The sequence below is a fragment of the Delphinus delphis genome, chromosome 2, assembly GCF_949987515.2.
Source record: "Delphinus delphis chromosome 2, mDelDel1.2, whole genome shotgun sequence".
Lineage (NCBI taxonomy): Eukaryota > Metazoa > Chordata > Mammalia > Artiodactyla > Delphinidae > Delphinus > Delphinus delphis.
The window spans coordinates 135,977,076-135,995,756 of NC_082684.1; the positions used below are offsets into that span (position 1 = coordinate 135,977,076).

The following is an 18,681-nucleotide window of genomic DNA, read 5'->3' on the forward strand; positions in this document are numbered from 1 at the left end:
CTGCTTGCTCTCAGTGATAAAATATATGAACTTAAACTATTTTACTCTCTTATTAAGGAATATGATCTGTTTTTAATACATGATAGCATTCGATGAGTCTGCAGTAGAGAATTTAGGTATTTTTGCTGATTGCAGTGTGGTCTGGAATTGGAAAGCCTGGCCTAGGCGATCATCAGTGAAGACACTTAAAACACTGACCAGAGATATTCTACACAAAGACACCGTACCAGGCACAGAGAAGACCCAGGGAGAGGCCAGGTTCTGATGTTGAGGCCTCTGTATGGAGCCCAGCGACACCCTGCTTCATTTCCCAAGGAATCCATGTCAAGAGGCTGGCATGACTCACTGGCTAATTACCTGAACACTTGGGCTCCCCCAGCCCTCCTGGCTGTACAACTTGTCTTCTCTCCTGACGGCCAACAAAACACTATTTTCACCCTGGTCCAGACATAGCCTAAAGCTGTCCACATGGTGGTGTAAGGGATTATGACTCTGACCCGGATAACTCCGGCAGAAAACCTGCTCTTACCAGCCTCGGGGTGGGGGAGGAATGCGAATAGAATGGTGGCTTCAGCCACGCCACTCCCCTAACTTAAAAATCTCCTGGGTGCTTACGGAGCAAGGTCCAAACGCCAAGTCTGGCCAGCTGAAGCCCTTGGCAACATCCTTCTCCCGATCCTCTCTGGCCACTCCCTCTTCCACGTTCTGGCCACCCTGCCCCACACACCAGGCCCTTCCACCCTCTGTCTGGCTAGTGCTCCATGCAGCCTTCCCCTCACTCCCACACTCCTATCCACCCTTCAAAGTCCCGCTGGAGCATCACTTCTGTGAAGTCTTCTGGGTCCCCCAGAAAAGAGCTGCTCTTTCTCTGGGCTCCCAACTACCTCTTTGTTCAGCCTTTGCTAGACTGTCTTTCCCATGAGCCCACCGTAACTGTGGTCACCGTGTCCCTTTTTGCCTCTGTGCAGTTCAGTGACAGGACTTTATCTCTGCATCTCTGTATCTCCCGAGGCCCAGCACAAAGTCAGTGCCCAATAAATAGATCCAACAACCAAACGCACTACAGCGGTTGGGCTCTTTGCTCCACCTTTAAGATGGGCGGCTGCCATACGTATCACCTTCTCCCTGATCTGCATTTAATTCACTCTGATCTGGGTTCAAGGTGAGAGAAATCAATCCCTATAGAAGTACCCACAATCCTGCCCATATAATGGTGCCACCTGAGCGGGGCCCCAGTTGTGGCTACATAACTGAGAGGAGGGTGCTAAAAACAGGCCTGCCTCACCATCAACGGGTCCCAGAGCAAGAGGACCTATGAAGGCCCACATAGGATATGTCATGTTTAAATTTAAAAGACAGAAATCAAGATAACAGCCTGATAAATAGAATATGTTCTAGCATATTGACAAATACCTTGATACAATCTGGGAGGCCACGTTTGAATTCAGAGTTCTCTGACCCCTTGGTTTTACAGTGGGATGCGGACACTCGGGGAGAGCTGGCCCTCCCCAGCATCACCCCACACTCAGAGGGGCTTCATGGACACCCATGCAGACACCCCGAGTCTGAATTCTATCCAATCCCTCCATCTCCCGGCCCTGCCCGCCTTGTCAGCCTGGGGCCCACGGGTGCACACACAGTCCACGGCCGATGCAGCCTGCCCTTCCTTAGGCAGATGGACCTGCAAGCAGGCTTGAGACCATGTGGGCAGGGAACTGAAGGGTCGGGACCCCGCATACAGTCTGGAAGGAGGAAGTGCAGACTCTATGTGGGCCATCCCTGGGCCCTGCAGCTCTGCCCCATGGAAAGTACCGCATGCAGAAGGATGTCCAAAGCATGGCCTACTAAGTGCGAGTGCCCTCTGGCCCCCCTCGAGGAGCAGCCCACGGTACCGCCATCCACATCTGGGTTATCCTGGAGCCGTGAGCTTCTGGCACCGAACGATCTCACCTGACAACCAAGCCAACTGGTGAGGGGGTACGTGGAGCTGAAACTGCTTTCCAACCAGGCCTCAGAAACAACACACCAGCAACAATAAACATCACGCACTTGCACACACGGAAGGGCAGGCTATCGGTGACGAGCCTGTGAGTCACGGTGTTTCTTCTTCAGGATCTTATACCCCCCACCCCAGGAGCACTGATTCATCAAAGTTTATTTTCAATACTATTATTTTTAGTCAGCCAAACAATTTTTAAAATGATGATGGAGGAGGGGAGAACCACCGAAGAATATGAATTGTCTTTCAATAGCCTTCCAAGCCGTAAACCAACAAGTGGTGTGGCTGTGGCCGCTTGGTGCGCACCTGCTAGAGGAAGGTCCTCTCACTACATCAACCCATGTTCTCCAAACAGCGAGCCCTGAGAACAAGTGTGTCGGGGGTGGGGGGGCCCTTACTGGAATCTACTGACAGCATCAGTCAGATTTCCCCCTTGAAAGGGAAAAATGAGTGTTTACGAAGCACCTACTATGTGCTGTGAGCCACAAGTTATCAATCAGGTACTTGCTCTCTCTTATCTCATTTGCGTTGACTTACAGGAGGTATGTGGGCCCATGCCCATTATACAGATGAGGCAAATGGAGCTTAATCAATGGAAGCAGATGTCCCCAAGGCTGTCACATAGCCAGTAACGGGCCAACTCAAACTCCGGTCTGTCAGACTCCAGGGCCCTTTGTTTTCCCTTGATGACTCTGCTCTTCCAGCCCACCCACACCCCCCACTCCTGTTCCCCAAGCAATATTTTAAGACTCTCTTTGGGTAGAGATAAATGGCTACACAAAACATTTAAAGAGGTAGCAAAACAAGCTCACTCACCCTGCCCTTCCAGGCACACAGAGAAATAAGGCTCCCCTCAAGTCTGAATTCCATGAGGATGCAGGAAAGTTTACAATGGGGCACATTTGAAGCAAAAGGAAAAAACCCAACTTCCATCACCAGTGCCTGCTTTCAGCCACTTGTAACTACTCAAAAAGTCCTTTCTGGGTCCATTACTCCACATTTGGGCTTAGCCCAGAGGTGATTTTTTAAGGAAAAAATGCCTTTTGGCATTTTTGAGCTGTGACAGCGTAAAAACAGACCTTTAGAACACACACACCCAAAAAGCATTACTATTTTCAAAAGTCCAGTCTCAAAGGAAAAAAAAAAAAACAAAACGGTGACACCTCAGAGCTACAACTTGGCCTGGCAGTCTGTGATGCAAGAGTTAGCAGGGAAAGCCACCAGACTGACAATGCTGTAGGTTTCAAAGGCAAACCTTGACCCAGGGTTTCTTAAACAACCCCCTAGTCCTAACTCCCAGCAAAGCTGTCAGGAGAAAAACTTGCCAGATGTAATCAGGGAGAGCCATGTGATACAGAAAAAGTACTATTTCGGGGGAAACTCACTTTTCATTTCCTAGCTGGGGTTTCAACTTGTAACCTCCACGCCGCCCCACAAGAGGCGCACGCTGACACAATCGAGTACAGCCTTTCTTTATATAGGTGCTTGAAAATAAATAAAGGAAGCTTCCTGGGTAAACCCTGACATATGAGCAAACATTTTCCACAGGTATCCTCTATAATGCCTACCTCTCACATTTAACCATTTTTAGGCAATTGTGGTCATTAGTTTAAGTAAACTTCCTGCTCTGAGAATAGCCAAAAATAGCAACAAAAGAAGAAAAATTGCTCACTGCATCTCAAGGCACACAGCCTTCACTTCGTTACCCTCCTATTCAGTTATTTTTATATTCCTTTGTAGTTATATTTCACTGATTTAGACACAGGGTGAGGGAGAGGCAAAGAGGACAGAGGGGGAAAATAACCAATATTAAAGTCTGAATTATAGTTTTATTACTTTCAACTATAGAAATTCATAGGGCCTTGGGATATTCATCATTAAGAAAGATCTGTGATTCAATGATCAACCGGATGCATGCAAAGGGGAGCTTCTAAAAGGCCTGCATGAAAACCACTTTAGAGTGAGAAAGATCCTCTGATAGAGCTCATTTAGCCCATTTTCCAGTTGAGAACATCTGAGGCCCAGAGATGGTAAGTGACTTGGCCCAGGTGACACAGCTGATTAGAAACAGAGCTTAAGTCTAGAACCTCCTCAGGTCTGTTGACTCCTGCCTCCAAAATGACTCCCCAAAGTTTGTTTATGACTAATATTTCTCTGACCACGTTTATGGGGAGAAAAGGCCTGAGACACAAACTTCAGCCTAGTCCAGCATTAGCAAAACTTCTTCATTAATAGGCTTCTACCGTGTTTTCGTTTTAAACCAAGTCTCTCTGTCAAAACACTCTGTAGCAGTGTGCCATGGTGGCAGGTTGCTGTTTACAGCTGAGGCCTCAGATAATCACTGCAGACAGTGTGACTTGTGCTCTAGATTTGTTATTTCTAAAACTGTTAATTAAGTCAAAACAAAGAATAATGTTACACACACACACACACACACACACACACACACACACACACACACTCCCTCCCTCCCTCCCTCCCTCCCTCCCTCCCTCATCCGGACTCAATAAACTGCAGAGCTTGGGGGATTTGGTTCTCTGGCATTAAGAAAACAGTACTTACGAGTTAACCAGAGTGAACACATACATGATTATTACAATTCCAAAGGACTCTTGTTGAGCAGCCAGTGGACCAGAGGCTACGGGAGGGCAGAATCAGGCGTCTGCCTCATTCACTGGTGGGGCCCTGCTACCTGGAGCAGGTTTGGGCACCCAGTAGGTGCACTGAAGGAAAGCATAAACATGAATTGGACAAGTTCTCTCGGATCTTTGTTCTAAAACCTGGAATACAGTAAAATTAGAAACCAGACTTCTGCAGGGTGGGTTTAAAATGGCAATTTCCAACCGTTTCCAGGAACCACCGCCCTTGAAGATGGGGAGACTGAAGTGGTCAACAGATGATGCCCAGCCCTCCTGGGGAAGAGCTAGTCTCATCTGGCACTGCACAGGACATTCGCGTCTGCAAAAGGCTGGTAAGTCTCCCAGGCCCCTTCACCGGCAGCCTTTCTAGGCAGTTCCCTTCCCAGCAGACTGGTACTACCAGACACAGATTTGGGGAAGGGGGCACGGTGGATTTTGGTTTTTTTTAAACATGTCAATACATCAAAGGAGACAAGGACAAAGTTAATTAGGACTATTCATGAGCCTTGCTGATTGAGAAAGCTGCATTCCACTTTAGAGAGCTTAAAGGAGGCTGGGGGACGGGTGAATAAAGAAGGTGGGAGAATAGGTAAAGAAATAAAGTTGGACTTCAAGTTTTAAAGCAAGCGCTGCTTGCAACATAGATGGACCTAGAGATTAATCAGACTAAGTGAAGTAAAGTCAGACAGAGAAAGACAAATGTCATGTGATAGCGCTTATATCTTAAAAAAAAAAAAAAAAGATACAAATGAACTTATATACAAAACAGAAATAGACCCACAGACATAGAAAACAAACTTACGGTTACCAAAGGGGAAAGGGGGTTGGCGGGAAGGGACAAGTTAGGAGTTTGGGATTAACATTCACACTGCTGTTTATAAAATAGATAGCCAACAAGGACCTACAGTATAGCAGAGAGAACTACAGTCAATATTTTCTAATAATCTATAAGGGAAAAGAAACTGAAAAAGAATATATATATATATGTTATATATAACTGAATCACTGTGCTGTACACCTGAAACTAACACAACACTGTAAATCAACTATACTTCAATAAAAATAAATAAATAAATGAAGCAAGCGCTACTTGGTCCTATTCATAAAGGAGCTCATGCAGAGACACGGCTGTATCGTGCATCCAATGGCATTTAGAAACCTCCCAATAAGTTAACAAGTGAAAATTCATAGTTGCTCAGTCCATTAAATCGTGTTAATTTTATTTCCAGCAATTACAAATTTACATTATTGAACCAATATTTATTTTTCAAACTCATTTTAATTGGATTGCTGATGTGATAAGCTCAGGCCACATTCTCTCAATGCCATCGGCTGCTTGCATTTCTCATCAGAACGATACGACTACTGTATTCCTTGACTTTTTCTATTATTAAAATTGTCATTTGACACTTTACATCCTTGCAAAGACTTCTTAAAATACATTATTAAAAGCTCTTATGTCCATATAGAAACTCAGGTTTATAGGATTTACTTTCAGCGAGTGTTAACCAGAGAAATGAAAAGCTAGGTCACACCAAAAGTCTGAAATTCTGAGGATCCACCATCACCTCCAAGTTGTCCACTTCTTATCGACATGATCCGTTATATTCTGAGCTCATATGTCTAAAGTCACTGTTTCCACCAAGGAAACCTGAATTTCAGGTTTGCAATACTAATGACTCTTTACTTCAAAGCGAGGACACTTTACAGTGGCATAAAATACTGAACACAAGTCACTAGTCGCTAGTTCGGTGCGAGCTAGGAGGTAACAAATTCATAGCAGTGCTCCGTTTAGGGAGAGAAGGAAGATAAAGAAGATAAAGACATCCTCAGTCTTGTAGGCAACGATCACCATGAACCCAAAAGTTCGTATGATCGTACTACAGTCCAGGAACGTCCTTTGGATAATAACTTCTGTCCTCGTGGTTTTCCACCTCACAGGGACTCCTCCCTCCTCTCCCCACCTCCTCCCACAGAATTAACGGTCTGTCCCCCTCATCCCTGGGCATTTTGTACATCCCTTGGCTGCAGCTCATGGCCTGTATTTTGGGCAAGTCTGTCTCCCACTCTAGATAGGGAGCCCCTTGAGAACAGGCACCCTGCCCTGCTCATCACAGTAGGTATTTAATAAATGACTGAATAATTTAGTCAATGAATGAATGATACACACAGAGGTCTAAACATAACACATCTGTCAAACTCTCTGGTTTACCAAACACTTCCACAGGCTTTACCTCCTCCTGATTTTACAGGTGCCGGCACGAAGGCTCTGAGACATTAAGTGAACTGCTAAATCCATCCAGGTATTAAAACGGCAAGATACAGGACCTGATTTCTGTGCTTTTTCTGGAGAAAACAGATGGCTGTCATTATTTTGTTTTCTAACACAGTGACCTCTGTAATATTTAAAAAACACATCATAATCCCCCCTGCCCCCCAAAAATATCACTCCATTCTAGAGCTCATACTTCTTCTGATGGCTGGGAATAAGGAAGAAATGACACTCAATGCCTTATTGCTGTTTCCCTTACTGAAGTGTAAGCTCCTCACAGGCAGGGACCATCTCCAATTTATCTCTGCATCCTCCTCCACTTCCTGGAATAGTGACTCAGACATGGGAGGGGCTAACACCTATCAATGAATCCACAAAATCCAATCCTGTAACATTCGATGACGAAGTGTGAGCAGCGGGCTGTCTGCAACATGCACCGGCCCACACATTCAACTCCTGGGTGCGAGCAGCAAGTTCCAAGGTTCCAAATGTCAAGGGAACGTCGAGTGGCTCCTAGGTTTGGCCATACTTCTGAGCCAGCCCCACAGTCAGCTACCCGGTGTCCCGCAGAACCCTCCTCATCCCAGCCCTTGCGCGGAGCTCCCCTAATCAAGGTTAACAAGAGAAAGGAGAGGATGTGTGCAAGCAGGTGAGCTTGCTTCCAACAGGCCACAGAAGAATGGTGCTCTGAGCAGCAGCTGAGAGAGGAGGAGGACAGGAGACGCTGAGATGGAGACGGTATTAAAGACGCCCCTCCTACACCCTCGGTCTGTCCCCAGAAGCCTGAGAAAGGAGTGTTAGAGATGGGGATCATTCCCCTTTCTCCCCAGGGTGAGAGCAGCCTGGCAAAGTCCAGGTAGATAACAGGAAGAGGTTGTACCGAAAGAACAGATGCACAGAAAGGGAGGAGAGGGTGTGTGTCAGACCTGGGGTCTGGCTTAATCCTCCCCCTTTTCTCTGGACCTGGTGCTCCGACGCAAGAAAGCCCCAATTTCCCTCCAAACAAACCAGGCCTAAGTTTGGTCCAGCTCTCAACAAGTGGGCCAAGCCATGGGTCCCATTGGTGGAAACACACGTTATCAGCGTCCATCAGAACAGTCGTCTTGAAGTGCACCTGGCTCCTTATCACGGACATAACCTACACACACCTTCTCTACCTCTTGGTAGCAAATGCGATAACTCCATTCTTATACACTGGCCAGGAAGATACCCGCAGCTGTACTCAGGTACGCAACTAGGTGACAAGTAGGATGCTGTTACACAGCTTGCCAAAGTTCTGCCCATCCTGCCAGACCTCAGAGTGCCCTGAGAGCCCCTCTGTTGGTGTATCTAAATCAGGCTCTTACCACTGTCTTGGCACCGGTCTCTTTGACATTCTTGACACCAGTGAGCCTGTACCACTCCAGCTCTCTTGATCCCTGAGACAGGTTAGAGCCGGGGTGACAGAAGCAAGTGTGTGGTCTGGGGGACCCTAGTATCCAGCTCTAATCGCCCCATGGAGCTGCTGCTGCTCAAGATTTCGTATCAGCCAAAACAGGCTTGTTAAAATCTCCTTAGACTGAGGGCTCCTTACACCCCAAGGTCCAGACCTCGCAGAGTATTTTTAAGTACCCAGTGCCCCACCCCACACACCCTGTGGGATAACTAGGTTCAACATTTCCTTTTGTCAACTTTCCAAAGCCCTAGTTATAAAAGGCAGTGAGGAAAGAACAGACAATTTGACAAGAAACCCCACAGCCTACAGGGCTGAGACACACCGATATCATCAGTGTGAGGCCAGCTAGCTACCTCCCCAAGATGTGGCCTTTAGTTCTCTGCCCACGACCAAAAACAGCAGTAGCTGTTGCCAAGGGAGACAAGGTGACCCAGAGGCGTGGGCACAAAATCCAGGGATGGAAATCCACTTTGTCTGGATCCGCCCAAGAAACTGGGTTTCCCTAACTGAAAAAGATGGAAAAAAATCTGCCTTAGCATTAGGTCCTTGCCAGGCAGGTAGAAGAAGATGGCCCAGTCCTAACAGAGTCATGAGAAGGCCAAGTTAACTTGAACTCTCAGAGACACCCAAAGTGTTCATATGCCTCAGGCTGCACAGGACTTTGGAAAAGGCAGGCCGTAGCTATGCTTCCCCAGAGGGCAAACTCCTACCTTGCCAGGCCTCTCCTCCAGGCTGTCACCAGCCCAAAGACTGAACACTGGCGACCTTACCAACAAAGATCCGTGGGGCCCAATCCCCCTGGTTAACACTGCTCGAGCCGTCAGCAAAGAATGTATTCAGAACCTTCAAAGGGAGGAGCAGCCTGGGCCAGCAGAAGATGCACATTTGGTCAGAACTGCATGTTTGCTATGCCAAGCCTTTTTCACCTCTCTCCTCCAAAGGTTTCTCAACATTAAACGTGGGATAAATCTTAGGCCTAATTACCTGATCTATTTTCCAGGAGTTTCTTTTTCTTGATCTCATAAAAGCATGTGAAAGTCCTTTGTAAACTGTGAAACATTTTACACAGCTGCTCCTTTTATAATTGATAGTTTTTTTTTTCCTGTTTCAAAACATAAAGCACTTGTCCTCGATGCACGCAGGCAGGTAAGAAGGCAGGTTTTGCAAAGCCTTCCCCAGGCTGGAGAAGTATGACATTCATTCACCCTACTCCCCACCCTTCACCCAAAGGAATAAGGAAGAATGAAGAACTAGGGCTGGGACCGGGACCTAGGGCTCACTGACCATCACATCACACCACCTCCTGTGAAGTCAATTCTGGCTCCCGATCACACACCCAGAACACACTTCCCGGGCGGCACACTGCCTTCCCTCCCGCTTTATGGACTGGATCCACCCAGTTTTGAAAAAAATTATTATTTTTCAAGTCAGCACTCCCACCATATGTGGCATTTATTTCCAGAGGAGGCCTGGGTTCCCGTGGACAGATGTTGCTTTGTGCCTGCCTGACACGGATGGCAGCCCTCGTACAGCTGCCCCAAGCAGGTGGCCAAGGATGGAGTCTACTCCTGGCCCAGCAGCAAGGATGACAATTTCTGTGGGGCTCTGGCCTTGGGGACCCTCTGCTCATTGCTCTGCAGCCTGGAACCCCAAGAACATCCCCTACTCACACACACAAACTCTCCCTTGCTTCAGAATAAGACTTTTAAAGGGGGCTGAGAGGGAGGGAACAGGAGGCTAAGGTGCCCCCCCAAGACACCCCAATTCCCAGCCTGGCACACCTCAGCTAAGAGAAGGCCGTGGGGAGTGAAGTCACTGACCCCTTCTACCAGCCATCTGTGAGCTCCCGCCTGACCTAGCTGGCGCGAAGTGGAGGATAAAGGAGATCCAGACAGATGGCAAAGCGCTTTGGGAAGGAGGGCTCTGTAGGAATGCGAGGGCCGATGCGAGGCCCACTTTGGGGTGCGTGTTGTTATCTCAGCTCTGAGCCCCGTCCTTTGGGCATCCACCCGCAATCTCAGACTGAAAGGTGGGCAAAAAACAGTCAGGGGAGGTGGAGGACAGGACCCCACTCTCTGCCACTTAACTCTCTCATCTGAAAGCCAGAGCCCTGCACTGCAACTAAAAGTGCGTGTGTGCGGAGGGGGCGGGAGATTGGCACAACCGAATCTAAAAATACTCGATAAAAATGCTAATCCCGAAGGCAAAGAGAGAATGAAGAAGGAATCTGTCAATCACGAGGCTCCCGCTCCTCACCCACAGCCCCAGCTGTACGGACTGCATTCCTGTCGAGGAGGAAAGAAGTAGGGGGACAGGAATGAAGAAAAGAAAGGGAGAGACACCACCACCTCCACGAGCGCGGGCCGCGGGGGCGGGAGGCGGCGGCGGAGGAGGGGCTCCGGCCAGCGGAGCTGAACAAAGCGGGACTCAAGTTCTAGCCCGCAGCTCCCCGGGGTGGGGGCGGCCGATTCCTGCAGCACCCCTTTCCCGGAGGTGAAAAGCGAATGCGAGGACTAGGAGCGCGAGTGCCGCGTGGAAGCCCCAAGCTCTGAATCTTTGCAAATATAGAGAAGGTTTTGTTTGGGGTCCCCCCCACCCCCTTCCTGCCCACGTTCCCACCCCCCTTACGCGCGCGCGCGCGCGCGCGCACACACACACACACACACACGCTATCCCTCCCGCTCCTATCCCACCAGGCCGTCCTCGCCACGCCAGGGGGCTGGACGGGCGCGCCCCAGCGTCCCTCGGGCCCCCACCTGGGGATGGTGATGCACTTGGTGTTGACGTTCTGCGTGGTGATGGCCTTCTCCAGCTCGTCCAGCTGCCCCGTCTTCTTGAGCTTCTTGACCAAACTCTTGACCGCCTTCTCGCACCACTTCTCCTCCTGCCCGTTCTGCTCGCCCTTCTTCCAGCCCAGCAGGCGCTTCACGATCGGGGGGGTGAAAGGCAGGATGGACGACATGGCTGGGGAGGGCGCGCGGGCGGCGAGGAGCGCCCCCGGCGGGGCTGGGTGCGGCGGGACGCCGGGGGCGCAGCGGGGTGCTCGGCCGGGGAAGGCAGCGGCCGCCCAAACTTCGCCTCAACTCTCGGCGAACTTGCCGGTGCTCCCGGCCGGGCCGCGGCGCTGCAGCCGGCGGGGCTCGGCGCGCGGCCCTGCGCCCCGGGCGGCTCCCAAGGCGGGGAGAAGGGCGGAGGGGCGGCGGGCGGGCAGGCAGCAGAGGCGCGGGATCGGGAAGGCCCCGGACGCGGGGCGGAGACGGCGGCCGCGGGGCTCGGAGTGGCAGCAGAAAGTTTGGGTTTCCGCACGGGGTGGCTGTTTGGGTGCCGCCTCCAGGAAGGAGAGTCCAACTCCCAGCCAAACTTTGCTCGCCTCGCTCGCTTTGATGCGCAGATCCCTCCGCCTCGGTAGCCTCGCCTCCCGCTGCCCTCCTCCTTCCCGGCTCGCTCGCTCGCTCGCTGGGCCGGCCCCGGGTTTGCGCCGCGCTCCCGCTCCCGCCCGCTGCCAGTCTGTGTTTCATGCAAATCCGCGTGCAGCCTCCTTTCCAAGCGCTGTCACCGCCCCCTTGCCGCCGGGGCTCCCCGCCTTCTCCCCCGCGCCCTGCCGCCTCCTCCCGCGGGCGCCCTGCCCGCCCCCCGCCTCCGGGAGGGCGCCCGGCCTTCCCCCGCCCGGAGCGGAGCACGCCCACGTGGGCGTCCGGGGACAGCGGCGGCCCAGGCTGGAGCGCGCAGGACCCCGCGCGGCCCCGACCTGAAGGCCGGCGGGCGCCAGGAGGAAGTCGTGGGAAAGGAGCGGCGAGAGGGGCCCCAGGCTGGAGGGCCGGGCTCGGGCCGTGGCGTCTGCTCTCGGAACCCACACTCAGGAAGCTCAGTTGGAGTGGCGGGCCCGAGAGCGTTAGACTCGCACGAACGAGCGCCGTCCGGCCGCAGGCTGGCGGTGCACCCCCGGGAGGACCCCGGTCCGAGAGAGGGCGCGCGGAAGGCTTAGGCCCAGGAAGTTGGGGCGCGCACCGAGACGCGGGCGCGCCGATCCCGGTCAGGGGCCTTGGCGGCGCCGGTGACTCTAGGGCTGTTTTTATTCTCGCACCGGTGAGATCATACCGGCTTAGAGCCCCGAGACCGTGCGAAAGAGGGATTAGTGAGAGGCTCTCAGAAGTGGAGATTTGGGGACCCCAGTGACTCCCTGGATAATAGCTGGAGCCAGGGGGTCCCCTGGGCCTTGGGAACCAAGTGCCCGGCAGAAAATGGGCCTCAAAGACATCTGTTGAGTTCAGGAAGAAATGAATGGGGGCGCTTTAGAACTTATCTTTGGAAGAAAGGTTTCATTACAGGGTGTTGGAATCTTATGATAAAGAAAGATCCGAAATTCGACACCCAATAAATAGGAGAGAGAGCTTTGTTTTCAAAGCTGTAAACTCGCAAAAAGTGGGGCAAAAGGGCAGTATTGGGGAACCTTATGTATTCCAAATTAGTTTTGGTGGGAAGCAAAGGAACACCGAGATATTGGGGGAGCTCTGGGGTTTTTCTCCCTACCAGCACACTTCAGGGGCATCTGCCCACAAACCCCTCACTCAGCTGCTTTCAGGAGTAACCCCAGGCCCCCAGGGCCTTTCTCCTGCTGCCCCTCCCCCTACCAGCCCGCTAGGCTTTGTTTGTTTTTAACAGCAGGAAACCCCCGTGGTGAGAAAGAAGTTATCTGCAAACCCTCTAGCGGGTGGGGAGTTACAAAGCCCTGTGAGGTGTGGCCTAATCCACAAAGTCAGCCCAGAAACGGCAGGGGTCCCTGCCTGGTAGGAGAGAATGGCCTCTCACAAGCCTGTCAGCTGCTGGGGCTGAGCGCTGGGCTTCTCGCCCTCCCCTCCTTCTAACTCCCCGCCTGCTTGGACCTTAAAGGAGAATCCCTGAACCCCAACTGGGGCTTAATGACCTGGTTCCCGTTCCTGGCTGGTCCTCGGGCTAACCAGCAGCCACTGTAATCCGGTTTCACTCCCTTCCTGCCAGCCCTCATCAAAAAAGAGAAGGGAGAAAGGCGATCAACGTTTATTGATGGCTTTCTTCATTCCAGGTAGCCTGAGTGCTGTCCGCTGGTTTCACCTTCACAATGGCTCTTGGGGTAGATGTCCCTACGTCTCCCATTTACAGATAAAGCACCTGAGGCACAGAGATTATAATAAGTACTCGAGAGCCCTAGCAGCAGAGCTGGGATCTGATCCCCATGCTTTGGGAGGCCTCAGTCCACATTCTTGCCACTGCACCCAGCTAGCTGCCTTATAGAGTCGTGGAGGGTGAAGGTGACACCACAGATGGAGCTCTTTGCAAAACAAAAGTTCTTTACACAGGTGCACTATTGTGATACTAGAAGAAATGTTTGCTCACCTGTAAAATGGAGCTAGAGATAGCTTTCCTCTCAGTCTCCTACAGTGGTTGTGGGAATACAACGTGGAAAGCTTTGCAAACAGTCGAATGCTGTAAAGGAATAGAACCACCCCTTGGGGCCACCATTAGTGCCATGGAGAGTCGTGCTGGAGGGGGGGGAGCAGGTTTCGGTTAGACATGCACATCTACGGAGTACCTCCGTGTTGCCATCCTACTCATTTCTGGGATGCTGAAATGAAAGATGAAGGTCCCTAACCTCAGGAGCGCACGGCCCAGAGAAGCACCAAGGGGTAGGAGGTGTGTGCCCGCAGGAAAGGGGCCCTTGCCGTCATCCCAGTAAAACATTCATTTTAACCTGAACATCGAATGAGGCAGGTCCCACTGTTGAGGGGCAGTCAGATCGAGCTAAAGGACCTCAAGCTTCATCAATGACTGACCTGGCTTTCGATCCTGGCTCTCTTCATCCCTTCTCTCCACTGAGCGTCTGTTCTCTCAGCTGTAAGAATGCAGCACACAACTACGAATGTAGAAAGAGCATTAAAATTGTTCCCCTTCGGTGCAAGGCCCTCATTTTACACAGGCAGAAGCCGTGTATGGTGAAGTGCAATGTGTGCTGTGGAGGTAAGGAGCCCGAGAGAGATCTGAGGATTGCATGTAGTGGAAGGACCTAGCGCGTCCCTGAGCCTCTGAACTGTGACATGGAAAGGGCCCCCGGTTCAGCCCTCTCATTTTCCTGAGGGGAGGCAGTAACGTGTCAGCAGCTAGTGTGGCTGAAACATGCTTTCCTGCGCTTCCTTCGTATCATGGGACAGGGACAGCTGTACGTGAAGAAAACAGCGCTGGACCCACGTTACAAAGCCAGCAAGCACCGTTTCTGGGCTGGTTCTTTCTTCTCTGGCCTCCGTTTCTCCACAAGAAGAGTTGGGGAAATCAGCCCAGTTTCACAAAGCAGTGAGGAGGGCTAAGGATTAGATTCCTCCGGGTGCCAGGAGGACCCCACATGCTCCCTTGACTTTGGGCAGTGAGTGGGTGGGTGGCTCCAGATGGATAGAAACTCTGTTCTGGTGCCTGGTCTCCTGGGGCCCAGCCAGGCTGGCTTCTGCAGAGGTTGTCCTTGGAAGGGACATGTTAGCCCGGTTAATTTTTCATCACGGTAAGTGCAAAGTTCAAGAGAGGTGGGATAGGGCCAGAGGCAGAGCCTCTGTTTTCCTGGAAATAGTTAGTCCTATGAGGGAGGAGCCTCACAAGCGGATTTGCCAAAAGGTTTTCATGTATTTGGAGTGGCTCCCAGGTGGAACACTGGAAAGAAACAAACACCTGCCTTCAATTCTGATGATTTTTCCAGCAGCTAAAGGGTGTTTAATCAATAAGTGAGTGAAGCAATTATACTCCAATAAAGTTCTATTTAAATAAATAAATAATCAATAAGTGGTGAATCTAGAAAGAGCAAGAAAATTGTTCTGTCTTCATTTTACACAAACATAAAGTGACATCTGGTGAAGGGAGGGCATTCACAACCTGCAGATAAGTCAGGATCTAGTCAGGACTAGAACTTTCATCAAAGGGCCCTCACCCGAGAGAGAGCCTCTGTCTGCAGTCAGCCCCCATTTTTTAGCTCTTTCTAGCACTTTACACACGTGAGCTCTCCTGTGGCACCAGACGGACTTGAGTTAAAATGTCTAGTCTCCCGTTTCCAGCTGTGTGACTTCAAGCAAGTCCCTTAACTCTGTGCGTCAGTTTCCTCATCCATATAATGGGAGTAATAACAACATCTACCTCTTAGGATTGCTGGAAGGACTCAACTAACCACGTAGAGAGCTTTCTAAAAGCACATAGAACATTTTCAATACACATGGCTGGTGCTCTGCGTAGAGTACTGTGCACAAGTTAGAAGCAATGTGTTCTGCGTACATGAGACAAATGGTTGGACCTTAAAAACAGTTCTAGGTGAAGACAGTAACACACAGAATGAAACAAATAACACAATGCTACTTATGTAAAAAATTACATAGACACAAAACAACTGTATATATTTTGAAAGAAGTCATACAAACAAGATAAATATTGAATCACCTCACACGCATTAGGATGGATATTACCAAAAAAAGAGAAAATAGCAAGTGTTGGTGAAGATGTGGAGAAATTGGGACCCTTGGGCACTGCTGGTGGGAATGTAAAATGGTGCAGTCCTGTGAAAATGGTAGGGCGGTTCCTCAAAAAATTAAACATGGAATTAACACTTGATCTAATAATTCCATTTCTGGGCATATACCCTAAAGAAGTGAAAGCAGGGACTCAGGTATTTATACAGCCATGTTCACAGCAGCGTTATTCTTTTTTTTGTTGTTGTTTGTTTTGTTTTGGGTTTTTTTTGCTGTACACGGGCCTCTCACTGTTGTGGCCTCTCCCGTTGCGGAGCACAGGCTCCGGACGCGCAGGCTCAGTGACCATGGCTCACAGGCCCAGCCGCTCCGCGGCATATGGGATCTTCCCAGACCGGGGCATGAACCCGTGTCCCCTGCATCGGCAGGCGGACTCTCAACCACTGCGCCACCAGGGAAGCCCAGCAGCGTTATTCTTGATAGCCAAGAGGTGGAAGTAACTCTAGTGTCTACTGATGGATGAATGCATAAGCAAAATACAGTATATACATACTGTAGAATATTATTCAGCCTTAACAAGGAAGGAGATCCTGTCATATGCTACAACATGGATGAAACTTGAAGGCCTTGTGCAAAGTGAAATAAGCTAGTCACAAAAGGACAAATACCATATGATTCCATTTACGTGAGGTACCTAGAACTGTCAAATTCACTGAGACAAAAAGTAGAATGGTGCTTGCCAGGGACTGGGGGGAGGGAAGGAGGGGAAGTAAGTGTTTAATGGGTATGGGGATTGAGATGGGGAAGATGAAAAATTCTGGAGATGATGGTGGTGATGAATGTACAACCACGTGAATGTACTTAATGCCATAGAACTGTACACTTAAACATGGTTAAAATGATAAATGTTATGTTATCTATATTTTATCACAATAAAAAATAGAGAGAGAGAGAGAAAAAATATACATTGAACACAACAAAATAAGTGTTTGAGGCTGGGCATACGAGAACTGGAGAGGAGGCTAAAGGGGGAAAATAAATAAATGGATCTGTGAACCTGTAATGATGGAGTACTGCGTGGTACTGAGGAGTATGTTAACCTCACCCTCTGCTGCAGAGCTGCAATAGTACAACGTGCTCAGCACATGGTAGTCAATATACTAACTATTCTCTAGCTTGCTCAAAAGACAGAGCCTTTTAGTTTCTAGCACCTTCCAACCCAGTGATGGTGATATCTCATATTTGGAGAACCCAGTCAAAATCATTTAAAACGCCTGCCTCAGGGCCACCCCTAGGACCATGCAGGCTCAGACACTGCCCCCACCTGACAGCTTAGGGAACTGAGGGCTGGGGGAACAATACCCTTTGCAGGTCTGCTCTATGCCAGGCTCTGGGCCAGGACTCCAAGGATAGGGTCTTGTTTGAAGTTCTCAGTCCCCAAAAGATGGTTGCTATGGTTGCTGCTTCGCAGAGGAGGGACCAGAGACTCAGGAATTTAAGTTGCTGTTGTCCAGACTGGACGGCTGACCCCTGACTGCCAGCCCAGCAGGTTCCTGGGGTTGATTACAGACTGTCCCTGGGAGAAGGGGGCTGAGACAGAAGGAGCCGGGTGCAGATACTGTCCAAGGAAGGTAAGGCGAGAGACCAGTTCTGACTCGAGGAGATTTGGGGCAGGGGATTGGACTTGGGGGTAGGCATAGCCAACCGCCGCTGTGTGCAGACCAAGGCACGGGGCCAGGGCTGCGGGGGAGGACAGGATGGGCCTGTGGGCAGGCGGTTGGAGCCCAGGGCAGGGTTCACAGAGCTATTTTGAGTTCTTCTGCAGGAGCTCCTTCCCAGCATTCAGAAATTGCAGGCCTGGGAGTCAGGGACCAGGATAGGATCCCGGTAAGTGTAGAGTTGTGTGTGTGAGTGCATGTATGCTTGACTATACCATCTGTGTATGTCCTGGTGTGTTGGTCACTCTCTCTGTGTACAGAGGTGTTGTTGAGATTCAGGGGTGTGTGTGTGTGTGTGTGTGTGTGTGTGTATGTGTGTTAGATGTCTCTGTCTGCCCGTGCCTCTGAGATCTGTCTTGTTCAGATCACATTATTTCAGAGTCCAGCCCCATATGTTTAAGAGAAATGGATACACGTTGTGTGAATTTTCTCCCTCGGTTCATGTGTTTTTGTGTCTTCATCTTTGCACCTTGTACGTATGTACGTTTGTAGAGATCACTTTATTTGCTCTTTCCTATTTTCTGGGATAATAAGAGTCACAAATGTGGCCTTGGCTCAGACCCAGGATCTCCCTCGGCCCAGTGTTCAATTTACAATGTGGCCCTAAAAAAAAATAGTTGTTAGCAAATTGTTGGTTCATTATAATTGCGTTTATTTTTAAAAGCACATGTGCATATGGACAAACACCAAGGAGTGGTGTGTTGAAATAAAAATATAGTTCTAGAAAGGCAGTGAGATTGTATTACTTTTAATATATTGCAAGTTGTTTTTACACTAGAAGTGAATGGAATATACTATATCAAAGTCGTACCTCAATTTAAACAAAGATTTTGAAGAAAGACAGCAAGGTGTAGGGCGAAAGCAGAGTTAGGTCTCTCCGGGGTAAGGAATGTGGATTCTGGAGGGTGGAGGGGAATGAGGCAGGGGTGGCTTGGACTATCTGGTCAGGTCTGAGAGGGGTTCTGACGCTCAGGGCGGCGGGCGGGGTATGGGGTGGGAGGGCTGTTAGGGCCTCTGTGTAGTCAAACACCGGGCATGTGAAAAGAGAAGAAAAGTCCTCACTGCTCGAAACAACACACATGTCTAGAGTACTCTGTCCCTTAGACACAACCCAGCATCTGGAAACAAACCTCCTGGGGTTGA

General features: G+C 50.1%; 1 protein-coding gene across 1 annotated transcript in view; it reads right to left on the minus strand.

Moving 5' to 3' along the window:
• SMAD3 (SMAD family member 3) overlaps positions 1 to 11,833 on the minus strand; it is a 115,430-nt gene extending 103,597 nt beyond the window's left edge. The window contains exon 1 of the mRNA XM_060005719.1: positions 11,102 to 11,833. Within this exon, the coding sequence (XP_059861702.1) occupies positions 11,102 to 11,307 (206 nt within the window). The 5' untranslated portion in view covers positions 11,308 to 11,833. The remainder of the gene's footprint in view (positions 1 to 11,101) is intronic.
• Positions 11,834 to 18,681: the final 6,848 nt, after the last annotated feature.